Source organism: Opisthorchis viverrini (assembly GCF_000715545.1).
Source record: "Opisthorchis viverrini unplaced genomic scaffold opera_v5_6, whole genome shotgun sequence".
In the NCBI taxonomy this organism is placed as follows: Eukaryota; Metazoa; Platyhelminthes; class Trematoda; order Opisthorchiida; family Opisthorchiidae; genus Opisthorchis; species Opisthorchis viverrini.
Window position 1 is genome coordinate 2,832,775 of NW_008751662.1, and position 13,159 is coordinate 2,845,933.

Genomic DNA, 13,159 nt, shown 5'->3' on the forward strand with positions numbered 1-13,159 from the left:
TATTAATGGGGTGGGGAGAGGGGGAAGAAAAAGTATGTGAAGGAGAAAGAAGGGAGGCGTCAGCAGTAGCCTGTTTTCGCTTACCCGCCCTGCTGTATGCAGCAAGTAAGGCGACCCGGCTGATGGCACCACGCGACGGCCGATGTGGCATGAGTTCATTTGTGTATGTGCAATTCATGGTTGTACGTGGACTGGGATACTGCCAGGGCGCCCACACCTAGACAGGAGGACGTTTAGGGTCCTCAACCAAAGCCTTTGGCTCAAATACCTAACCGCAAGGCAGCGGTGTTTGGCGGGAAATGCAAACGCATCACAATTTCTACGGAACAAGTCGCCACATGTTTTAACCCCCAATCTGGGGGGCCAGGAGAGTTCGTTCGTCAGACCCCTAACCGGTGACCAACCTGGTATAAGAGGCTTTGTGGTGGTTGCGGGACACTCCAGTATAGCTCAATGACTGAGGTGCAAGGAGACTGTGTTCGTCAGACCCCTAACCGGTGACCAACCTGGTATAAGAGGCTTTGTGGTGGTTGCGGGACACTCCAGTATAGCTCAATGAATCGCTGAGGTGCACAAACCATCACACCACGGTAAGGCCCAGTCTCTTCGTGACGGGGTCTGGTAGGCGCTTTATACCTGAAAATTTCGAAGTACTGCTACAACACTGGGTAAGATCAAACCCAAACCTTATGCATGTGAACGAACTAATCGACGTGGTAGGTAAACTTGTCTACCTGGACGGTTGTATAAGCTCCGGTGGACTCGCTAGAGACGATATTAGTTCTCAAATCGGAAAGGCCTGGGCAATTTTCGCCAACCTTCGCCACCTGTGATGCCGAAGTGACGCCTATCTGTCTGTCTGTCGAGAGCAGAAGGTACACCGTGGTGGTGTGATTCATATTGTTTCATAGATCATGGCCTTTACGCGCAAAGCATGCACAAAAGCTGTGAATGTCTGACCATCAATGTCTGCAAAGCATTGGCTGGATTAGAGGGGAATATGGAATTAGCAATGCTGATGTGCGCCAGATGGTTTTAAGGACAAAGAACCCCCTTACAATGAATTTGTTAACCACACTTCGTGGGCCATGCTAGCTAGGACATATACTTGAGATGCCAGAGGACCGTCTGCCTGACAGAGCTCTGTATCCCGGTCTTACGGCGAGTGGAAGCGACGGAGAGGTGGATAGTGAGGTGGAGGTAAGATAGGTTAGTGGTTAGAGCGCGGATTTATTGACCGGAAGGTTGTTGCTTGAACCCGACTTCTGCCTCTCGGCTTCCCCTGTCTGCGCTTGACCAACCTGGCAGTATCCTAGCCCTCGTACTTCCTTCAGGTGGCATGACAGCTATGCATGGAAGTATGTTACAGCTGAACGGTTATCTTTATTTATTACTATTATTATAGCTTATCATCTATCAACCAAGTGGGAAGACGTTAACCTGTAAACTCAGTCGGACTGACAACTGCGAATTCCCTGGATGGGGCTCCGAGACCCAACTCACCTGTGGTTAATGCAACTGTCGGACATGGCCTAATCACGCAGTCATTGGAGCTCCTGTATGAAAGATATCGTCTTCAATGCGTAGCTCTCCAGCTTCCAACGTTAGATATTCCTCCGGATGATCTGCTCCCCGAACTCCTCATAGAAGGTAGTGAGACCCTAGTGAACGGCCTGACGTTTGGAACGAAAACAATGTCAATAGAACGGAGCGCTTCGATGGTGATCCCGAACTTCAAAAGCCGTCCAAAAACGCCGCGCAAAGACCAGTACTTGGCTGTGTCTCCAACGCTGTCCCATTTTCCGGCGATCCAAGGAGAATGGTCGATTAGCGCTGAGGATGATTTCCTGTGTATACCGGAATGCCTTTCTTTGAATCGAAAATGCTGACAAGCCGTTTGAGATAAATGAGAAGTGTGAAATAGGGATCGTAAATAATCTTGTGGAATTTTTTTTGACGGCAAACACGATTGCAAGTGCTCCTTTTTCTAGTTGGCTGGTGTCGAAAATTGGGTTACAGGGACAATGGCTTTCAGTCGCTTCAGGAAATCGGTAGGAAATGAGTGATCCGTTTCCATGGTTGAATGCATCTGACGCAGCAGGTCTGACAACAGAAGTGCGTGACTCTGTTGAGAGCCGATTGACACTGAGGTGACCAGTTCCTGAGAACATCCTTTTTTAAGAGGTGTTTGGGAGGAAAGAAGTAAGCGTTCAGCTGTAGCACCCTTTCGGTGCCTAGCTGCCATGCCACCCGTAGGAAGCACGAGGGCTGGGATACTACCAGGTTGCCCAAACCTAGACAGGGGAAGTCGAGTGGCGGAGGTCGGATTCGAACCACGGACCTTCCAGTCAGTAAATTCACGCTCTTGCCACTTGGACCACGAACACGATGCACTTCTGGTAGAAGAGTACTCTAATTGCTCACCAACCCGAGGATAGACCGCAGTGAGGGCACATCTGTCGGTGATAGCGTTCTACGAATTGCGCCAATGTTGTCCAGGTCAGGATGACGGCCATATTTACCGAATATTTGACAGGCGTAAGAAGGATTACTCATTTTTCCGTATTCCTAGCTTCCATTAAGTAATGAGGTCGAGTAGTAAAGGTATTCTTGATCAGAGACTGTCACAACGATATCATCCAAGTACGCCACGACGCTTGTTAACTCTTTAGGTATGGTGTCAATGATCTGTCGGGGTATACCTGGTGCCGCTGTTACTCCGAAGGGAAGACGACTGAACTAGAAAAGACCACGGCGCGTGTGAACGGTTAGCTTATCCTTGGGGTCATCTGCAAGTTTGTCTTGTATATAGGCATCAGTCAGATCGGAAAAGTATGTGATACCATTAAGATTGGTAAACACATCTGGAACTTGGAGGGGATACTGATGTGAACCGACTGTAGCATTCAGGCCTGAGAAATAATCTGGGGCTGTATCGAGATGAAGACGGGTGGGATGGTCATTCACGGAAATTGCTGCGGAATGCGAAATCCACTCTGAATGGTACGAACACAGAAGATATTTTGGGTGGACTCTTTCGGTGGTCAATGGGCTTGGTTCACCGTGGGGAAAAATTTTTTCTTCATCATCACGCCATCATTGACAGCATGACGTCGGTGTTCAACACCGATGCTTTGCTGCCGTACAACCATGATGTAATTCGTGTATCGGTCATATTCACGTTTGCAAAGTTTCCTGAGTAACTGGCGTACCTTTCATGGGTCATCTTGTTTGGCGAAATCAATTTTGAACAAAGAGTGGCGTCAAAAGTGTATTCGGTGATAGGTTGAGGATAAAATTGATGGTTTATGTATACTGCTTTCTGGAGTCTGAGCACAGATTTTTGGCCAGCACTTCTATGAGTGTCAGCTGCGTGTGCTCAGATTGTTGTTGTTGTTGCTGCTGCAGTTGCAAGCGCTTAAACTGCTTTTGTTCTGGTTCTAAAATCACGTGAAGTTAGGCAGTTGAAACCCGTCGTCAGTGTTGTCTCTTTGGTACAAGGTTCACGGCGGATAAACTGAAGTGAACTGGTCATGACATCAGCCTAGTGTAGTCGTGGCATCCAGGGTGTTCACTGGCAGTATTTTTTGGGCAACTTAGTCGACTGTCGGGAGAGATAAACTCGTAAAAATCAAACGAGCTTTCACCCTGACTGAGGACACTACAAGCATATTTTTCACGTGAGTTCACCAAGTCGGGTAGTGTAGGACAACCTCGTCCTCCTGTCATTCCTGTTCAGGTTTGATGCGCGAAAGCTGGTGCTACAAAAGTACCCTAACGCACAACGCTTCGTTGAGTTTTGGATCAGGTCTGATGCAGTAATTACGTCTGTCTATTCCACCAAACATTTATTTTTCGTGTTGTAAGTCTGTTTTCCTTGGACTCTTATATGTGTGTATTTCCCTGTGTGCTGAATCGATAGGAGTTGATCCGAATCCATGCTCCCATTAGCAACTGACATTTGTCGAAATCGACATCATCCTTAAATGGATTTTTTCCATTTTCAGATGGCTTATGTTCGTTTGTACTCCTCGATGCCCGTCAAGCGACACAATGTGGCCATGGTAAGCCTTTTCCATCTACACAATCACGCTGCTAACTAGATACTTCATGGTTGTGGTGTGTATGACGGAACTGAAATACATGAGGCGACAAGGTTCGTGTGAATCTCCTCTGATTTTCTTGGCCTTGACAGCATGCTAATACACTTGAGCAAATTGAATGTCAACGTGTCCTTATTCGCCCCGAACATCAATCAAATGCATGTGGTCAACCATCTGGACGGAAGTGTGATGAAAGAAACGAGGTTGGCCGTTTCATTCAATTGTACATAAACTACCCAGAAATGTGCTTGTAGAATCTGCGCGAATTGCGAGAGGAAAAGTTTCACCTAGAGAGTTGCCGCGTACTTGCCCTACAGTGGTTATAGCCGCGCGCATGATATAATTGATGCGTAAATACAGGGTTTCCAGTGGACTCTTAATTGAGGATATTGAGAGGGCAGCTAAGCATCGAAGACTAGCTAGGCTGCACGAGCACCACTGAGGACACCACTGAGCCGTGTCTGACAATGTGTCCCACTTCGAGGTCCCCATTCAAGGAGACGGCAATGATCTACGCAACTAAGTTAGCTTTTAATTGATTTCATACTTCGCTATCAAGTCATCGTTTGACCCCCTGCCTCGTTTCCACCCTTCATGTGGTTGTGCCTGGGACGTTTAGAATGTGTACGAGAACGATTTAGAATAGCGTCCGGGTTTTCGAGGATAAGCAACGTTTTACTTGTCTAAGAACAAGCGTTGATGAGCTGAAGTGTACATACAAACGCTCAATACAAGTATAAATATTATAATAAGCACACAAAAATCATGGCAGTACCAAAAGATCCCTTCGAGGAAGTCGGTCGTAATCATTTTCATACTCCTCTGCCAGGTCAAGGGTTGGCCACCTCTCTGCTTCCGCCACTCCGAGTTTGGCATGGAAAACGGCGTTCTCTTCGGCAAACGATGGTTCGGCATACACAATACATGGCCCCATCAACGCAGGTTATGGTTCTGGACACATTCTTCAATGGAAGTACCCGCTGCACAACCGAAAACTCGCTTTCTAATTGCCTTGTTACGTATTCGCCGACACCCAAGAGCCGCAACCCACACGAGCTATGGTTCTGAGACAACAATTGTCGAACCCGTGAAGTCGTGTCCGTTCCGCTGCTCGAGCAAACCAAATATCGTATCCGTGCAGCAAAACAGTCCGCACTGTAGTTGGCACTGATACATGCGTCCCTCGAGATTCGCGGATATACCGGTTTGACGCCATAGGTGTCTCAAATTAGCAAAGGCGACCAGAGCCTTGGGGATTCGTGCTAGGCCTCATCTGTCACACTTCAGTCAGAAGTGATGCAGCTCCCAAGGTACGTGAAAGCCTTCACAAGTTCTAGTACCTCTCCATGGACTGTAAATGGCGAAATGATTTTTGTCAGTTCTTCCGAAAACACATGCACCTTCTTTTCTTCGAAGACGAGTACTATATCGTCTGCATATTTCGAATCGACAAAGGTTTCGTCACAGGCTATTTGAACTCCGCGGTTTTTGAAGCCTGTCATTGTTCGTCTCATTATTTTATCGTTCACGAAGTTAAATAGGAATTAGGAGAGTGGACACACTTGGCAAATATCGTTTTGTTTATGGAAGCTTCTGGAGTGCTCGCCGTATACTCTCACATGTTCGGCAGTATGTTTTGTGTCGTCTATACACATGGCATTGTTCTAGCACCTGACGGAGTGTGAAGATTTCGTCAGTGCGCCCCCTTCCGGGTCAGAATCCCGCTTGCTGCTCTCGAATCAGTGTTTCATGGGTCACCAATGAAGCAACAGTCTCGTTGCGACCGGTGTCAAGCTGATTCGCCTGTGGTTACCACACTCTTTACGGGCCCTTTTTTGAAAGCGCGCTCTATTACCGACTCTTCTTTTCCGACTCCTTTTTCCGAAATACACTGATTGAGGAGTACCTTACCCCTATTTTTGAGCAAATCGGGTTGGAGGTCATCTGGACCAGAACCTCTGGCCTTCAGTGAGTTACAGCTGGTGGCCACTACAGTTGTTGTTCGAAGTATTCGGCCCAACAGTTCAGGCGTTCCTCTTGGGTGGTGCTTCAATTCCGACTAAATTTGGTGTCAAATTGAGGGCCCTGTAGACCGTTAGTTGAAAAGCGAATTACATGATTGACTAGAATTGAAGAGTTCGCGAAATATCTGGCTGCTGTGGGTGCGATCTAGTTTCCATGATGGACCGCATGTTAGTTCATCTGTGTGTGGTGGCCGTTTGGCCTATCACAGTTCTTTTTCGGATTAACCGATTGGGCGTGGGTGGTGTTGGCAACTCGGATGTTTGTGACAGGCTTGCGCCGGGCTGCTTCCCTTTTCCATCAAGTTTGTCGTTGTAAGTAAGGTTTTTCGTCCTTATTCGTGCGATATTCCGGGACAAAAACGTGTCCCAATGTGATTTTTAAAATGCCGTTCGGTTTCGCATTTTGTTGCAATACACATCCTACCACTTTTTACGTGCAGACAGCGAGTGTGATGTTTCTTCAATTGATCGCATCAGTGTCACTCGCAAGATGTGATTGTAAGCCTGAGGAGACGTGTGACCCAAAACACATAAAATCTAACAGTGGTTGACGTTTACAGTACATAAGTAGGTGCAATCACAGTCTCCATGTAGGGCTGTAAACATATTAGGGTGTTACCATTTCCAGTGTGCAATTTCCTCGCCCAAGTCACTATTATCAAAGGTTTGATTTTTGCATTCACACCAGATAAAAGATGAGTTCCAACTATATGCTGTCTCGTGCAATCTTCGACTGTAAGTCGATAGCAAGGGCGCAAAAGTGCACCGCCTTCAGTACCGTCTACAGAACACGATGTCCAGCTAAATTTATAGAGAATTCTCGATAAACGCAGTTACCGTGTTTCCATCATGCTCATATTCTACTTGTACCTGAATTAGACGCGATTCTGGAAGTGTACTCACTTGTACACTAGTCTCGTCCTAACAGGGGATTCGGATTAATCCCAACTAAACGCCTACGATATTTTTCAGCGGAATATGCTGAACAAATGCCGCTTCATGTTCCAGCTAGTACGATATTCCAGGTATGGCAGTACATTGCCTAAACGCAACACAATACTCACAACGTTGCTGAAAATTCCTTCACTTCTGAGGATTGATTTTGCCCTTCTTAGGGTTTATCAAGTAGGCGCTGTGTCCGAGTTTCCCTTACCTAGACCGTTTTCTTCGAAATTGAACAGTATTTTCACGTAACTACACTGCATGGGCATCAGCGGTGGACTCCTGTACCGCTCATAGTTCGTTTTCTCCTTAGACAGGTAACACGCATACAACAGAAACCAATCTAAATATAAAAATAAAACTAACCATGGTGAAGGTTATCACGATTAACTGGTTACTTCGACCCGAGTACTAGGGCAACGGGAAGTTCCCCCTGTTGGCGCAGGTTTTTCTTTTTGTATTGGGTTGTGGTAACCTACGAAAATTGTCTTTGTTGGGTGTCCAGCTTACTGAGCACAGTGGTCGACTGGATTTTTCCGCCGGGCCGTGATGTTTTATCACATTCGGTTGATCACCGCCTGGCAAGAAGGAGGACATATGGACTGGTGTGGTTCCCAGGGTTGTACCGAAGACGCCGCCTTATACGTCTCTCATCGTGTTCGGTTTATCTTCTGTTTGATCAATTTTGTACGCGCTTGCTGAGATATTTACAGTGAGCCGCACCATTGTGTTCCTTTTCCGTACTAAATGAGCTGATATTTCAACACCCCCTGTGTTTAGTTTAGTTGAACACAGATTTTTCGTGGGTGATCAGGTGCGTTTTCAACTGGTGCACGTCTTGGAGAAGTCTTTTGAGTCTGATAGATCAAGTCTTCCGGCGTACATCGTGGTTTCGAGTTGTGAAGTGGTTTGCTTATTCTCAGCAGATAGTAACTCAGTTCTTAACTTGTTTTTATTCGGCATGCTTAATTCTTAAGCGGGTATTTCCATATAAACAAATTAAATAGAGAGTGTATAGCTGAATTCGTACATGAAGTATCACTTACCGACCAGCATCATCAATGACGGCTACATCAGGGGTGAACGCTGGTGCTTCGCTGCCCTGTAATGAAAAGAAGGAAAAAAGAAGACATGGCGCCTGCGTGCTGTAAATATCCAAGGTGCCTACCTCTCCAGAACCATTTCAGACCATCTGGATTGAACCTGACAGCATGAACATCAATGGCGTCTGTTAGCTGCTGTGACGTTCAGTGTCTCTAGCCAGTCACGTGAGTTACTTGGTGATTCACCAAGTCGTGGCTAGTTGAGCGGTCTGTTGAGATGAAATAAGTTGTCCAATCCGATCAACAGACGGTTTCCTAGACAGTTGTCGAAAGCTTCCAGATACCATGTTATTGCATCGACGACACTGACGCCTAACCAACGTGCAGGTAATAAGTCTGAAGGAAAAATAATATCTGAAGCAAGTAAGGGCTGGAGGCTCGTTATAGAACGAGTCATTGTAAATGAAGGCAGGACTTTCGTGAATTCGGTTATCTGACATGAACTGGTATCATCTACCCTTTAACATCCCTTGCTGTCATCATCATCATTATCGAGAGCATGACATCGGTGTTCAACGCCGATGCTTCACTGCCGTACAACCATGATTTATTTAGAAGCCTTACTATAAAGAAAAGAATAAAGGTGGATGGTGGAGGGACTTAGTGCTAGCTTATCACAATCATTCCGAGGTGCCCATACCTCCAGACACTCACTCAGGCGATCTGGAAAGAGACTGACAGCAAGAACGCCAATGACGTCGATTGACAGTCACATCTTGTAATGTCTCCAACCAGGCACAGAGAGGATCACGCGGTCCCCATCCTGGAAGGCGAGTAGCACCGACAGCACCCAAGCGTTTCGTGATCTTTTTCGTACTCCTATGCCAGGTCAAGGGTTGGCCAACTCTCTACTTCCACCACTCTGAATTGGGCACGTAAAAATTACTTTTTGGCAAACAATGGTCCGGCATACACAATACACGAACGCAGCTTTTTGTGCCAGACACATTCTTTGTTGGAACTACCAGTTGCACAACCGAAAACTCGCTCTCTAATTGCTTTGTTACGGATTCGCCGACCCACGCGAGCCATGGTTCTGAGACAACGATTGTCGAACCACTGAAGTTGTGTCAGTTCCGCTGCTCGAATAGGCCAAGTCTCACAGCCATACAACAAAACAGCCCGTACTGTACCTTGATACACACGTCCCTTCAGATTCAAGGATAAACCATTCTGAAGCCATGGGTGTCTCAACTTAGCAAACGCGGCCCGAGCCTTGCAGATTCATGCGTGATAAATGGTGCATAGGTTTTCGACATCCACCCACTAGAAATACTACTGCACGCATATGACTTACCATCCTGTTCCTAATGTCCTCGAGCTCGGCCACGAATCGCCCTACTCGTTTAAGATTGATGTGTTAATTCGGACTGCTTGAATATACCCTTCTGTGTACACGACTGTTCTTGTGGATCCTTCGGTCGATCCCAGTTTACCGAATGCCCCATTTGCATGCTTGTATCTAACATATTCACCGAAGACGCAGGGACTGCGCACCGGCGATCACACTAAGCTGAAAATTGTCTCCGGAAGAGCAGTTGCTATATCCACCACTCGTAATGTATTCGTCAGCAGATATTTGGTTGTTGTATGAAAGATTTCGAGGAGGAACAAGACAGTCGTTCATAACACGCTGACCTCGTAACGAGTTCGAACCCTGTTGGTTTTGTGTGTATCTGCACAAGGTTACAAGCTTGGTGAGACTATGGGAAGAGGAAGAACCCTACACAATCGCGCTTGGGATCCGTCCACAATGTTCATATTTTGCTGACGTGCATTCCTTTCTCCATCTGTGTGTAACACTTCTCCGTTCTACCATCGTTTCTATTGTCAGGCTGTGCTGCATCGCACCGGTTCTCGCAGCCAAGTGCTGTCCCGGGGCTGAACTGACTATGGGTGGGGTCACGGAACAGAATGGTCGGTGGCCTTTTGCGGGAGCATCAGCTGCTGCGAAGCAGATGGGGGCGAAGATAGTTCCCAGAGAAGTCAACGTATCCTTTTTGTTTGTTTACGCTCTCCGACATGGATAAGAAGTACCAGTCTGTGCACTTTGGCACATTAAGCCTAATAAAAAATAGACTAACTTCTCAGAGTGTGTTAGTATACTCAGGGTAGTTGACTGGTGACTGTGTTATGTGAATTAAGCCGTATCAGTAGTAGGTCTGCTTAATTTCTTGCCGCGTAAAACGAGGTGGGTGTCGACACCTTCTACATTCATTCAATATTGTCTCTTAACCGCCTTTCTGTCTCGTTTAACCCCTACTTGAATTTGTCACTTTGTGGTGGTGGTTGAGCGTGAGTACTGAAATGGTTCTGCAGACTACAAAGCCACATGTGAGTATTTCTCGTTATGTGAAGCCTTTTAATAGGAACTGAGCCCTGGCCTATCCAGCACGAGATGTTTACATATTGTTTTAGCCACCGGGGGAATCCGTTCACGGAGACGCGACTGGGCGATCTGCATAGGCTTGACGGTAGACTTACTGCTTGTGGTGATCCCTAACTGTTCCTCGGTATCCCTGTATCCAGACGTTGTTGCACCATTCGGTGTTTCCCCCTACTGCTCCCCTACTGTTGAAGAGGCATAAAGCCATATTGATCACTTAGTGTATGTGTATAGTGTGTGGGGAGGCGCTGTTTCAGACTGTCGGTTTGTCAAGGTCATTGGCGTCGACCTGGATGATGTTGTCGTCAAGTATATGTTTTCTGTAAGCTTACCGTGAGGGCTTTGGCAACGAACTCCTCGTTCCACCATCGACGAACTCGTTCAGACTCACAAATTGAGGAACCTTATCGAAGTAACTCACATGGAGCTTTGAGAGTGGCATCTTGAGAATGCGTCCACTGTAACTGGGACTTAATAAGTGCCACCATTCCCATAACTGGAGACTTGATATTTTGTACTTCGGAGGGCTCACCTTATACACACAGCATAATTCGACTGGAAGGTATGTTGTGCGCCAGGTCAATCATAGCCTTTTTAGATGGGATGTCAATGGTTTTGTGTGTGTGTGTGTGTGTGATTATAAAAGCTACAGGGCATCACACGTAACTGGTTACGGTGGTGTTATCATCATCATCGTCGTCACGAGCGACATCCATGTTGTCACTGGTGCTTCACTGCCGTACAACCATAAGATTCATCTGGTGTGTTGTGTACTGGAGTTATGTTGAGTGATGTTCGCAGAGGACCCGGTTCCGTCCCGCTGATGGCTTCTTGGTGTTACCTGATGTTCGGATGTGTTTATTTCGGTGGCTTTTGAAAGGTGTGAGTACCGTACTCTTTATCGGTTTCCCTGGTGGCAGGGATTTTTACGGTCTCTTCGTTTTCATGGATGTGCCAGTTTCTGTCCCTCGTATGATGCTGTAGAGACTTGGAATTTTGCACTTCGGAGGGCCCACCTTATACACACTGAGCATAATAGGACAACAAAGTATTTTGTTCGTCAGGTCAGTTGTAGCCTTTTTAGATGGGATACCAATTATTCTGTGTGTGTGTGTGTGTGTGATTATAAACGCTACAGGGCGTCGTCATCATAACGAGCAACGTCAGTGTTGACACTGATGCTTCACTGCCGTACAACCTTAAGGTTCGTCTATATATATATATATATAATCACCTTGGTGTCATTGTGTGCTGAAGTTGTGTTGGCGGTGCTCTGATTTGATCTTTGGATGTGTTTATTTTTTTGGCTTTTGAAAGGTGTGTTCTCCCTAGGGACAGGGATTTTCGCCTGAGTCTCTTCGTTTTCATGGATGTGCCAGTTTCTGTCCCTCGTATGATGCTGTTCATAATGAATATAATGTTGGTGGTGATGGTGGTGAGTAACTTCTGCGGGTGACATTCATTCATCTACGGACTCCGTATTCTCCGAGTTCTCTTGATTTCCTTAACTTGCATCGATTTTCCAGGACATCCAGGTTGACGAGGAGCGTAAAATTGTCACCGGATGTGCCTACATGTGTGGGACCGCATCTGTCGGTGAAGTGTTTGACGGTATCGGGCGCATTGTGGATGCTGTTGTACATATGTGATTTCCCATGTAGACTGTCTCTGACCGAATTGCCTCTGGTCACTTTCATTCCACTTTTATCATGATTCATTTAAATACAAATATGCCACAGCGATTCCAGTGTTTTGGTTCTTACTGGTTGGAATGAGGTTCTCTTTATGTACCGCCAGCCTTTTTGTTATGTTTCAGCTTGTGGACATTATTCAGTTTAGCGATTGAAGGGACACGTCGGTGGAGTGAATTTGGTAGTGTGCATTCAGATTGTTATTCGATTCATTGTTGGAAGATGTTGAATCTTGAATTTGTTGTGGAAGTTTCTATTCAGGATTTAGTCCTATAAACATTAGGTTTCTTTATCTCCAATTCATCTTTTCAAATCCGCGGCTAAACCTTCATGTGTAGACACGAAGTGTTGGACCATACCTACAACAACACTTCTGGATTTAGTTGGCATACGTAGAACGTCGCCGCGCCCCTTCTTTGAATAGCGTTAAATGTTTGGTGCTACCGGAGTACCTGCCTTTTTGTGACTACCTCGTCGTGATTTGTCTAACTCCATCTAGTAACAACAGTGCTTAGGGGATATCGCTAATCCAAATCTGAGGGTGCCTGGGACCGTATGCTGCCCAGGCAAATTATCACAACCGTAAACTACCACACGTGGAGGATCGGTGTATCTCATCCAGGGGAACAATCCGTGGACATCCCTTCCATTTTTCACCGCTTCCACTTCTCAGGCCTTTTAGACTAATGAGCCATTTTCATTGGGCTTCCGGTTGAATTGTGCCACACGTGGAGGATCGGTGGATTTCATCCAGAGGAACAATCCGTGGACATCCCTTCCAGTTTTCACTGCTTCCACTTCTCAGGCCTTTTAGACTAATGAGCCATTTTCATTGGGCTTCCGGTTGAATTGTGGTTTCGGTCAGAGTTGATCTCTCTCTCTGGTCTTCAGAGAAGCTACACTGTTGTTA

At 46.4% G+C, this 13,159-nt stretch overlaps 2 protein-coding genes across 2 annotated transcripts in view; one reads left to right on the forward strand and one right to left on the reverse strand.

Moving 5' to 3' along the window:
- T265_00642 (hypothetical protein) overlaps nucleotides 1-151 on the reverse strand; it is a gene marked incomplete at both ends in the record, with an annotated part of 5,691 nt that extends 5,540 nt beyond the window's left edge. Inside the window, one exon of the mRNA XM_009164470.1 lies at nucleotides 85-151. Within this exon, the coding sequence (XP_009162734.1) occupies nucleotides 85-151 (67 nt within the window). The remainder of the gene's footprint in view (nucleotides 1-84) is intronic.
- A 3,856-nt stretch (nucleotides 152-4,007) lies between these two features.
- T265_12592 (hypothetical protein) lies at nucleotides 4,008-12,302 on the forward strand (the record flags this gene model as incomplete). The annotated part of the gene is made up of 2 exons (XM_009164513.1): nucleotides 4,008-4,064; nucleotides 12,085-12,302. The coding sequence occupies 2 exons, from the start codon at nucleotides 4,015-4,017 to the stop codon at nucleotides 12,269-12,271; spliced, it is 237 nt and encodes a 78-aa protein (XP_009162777.1).
- Nucleotides 12,303-13,159: the final 857 nt, after the last annotated feature.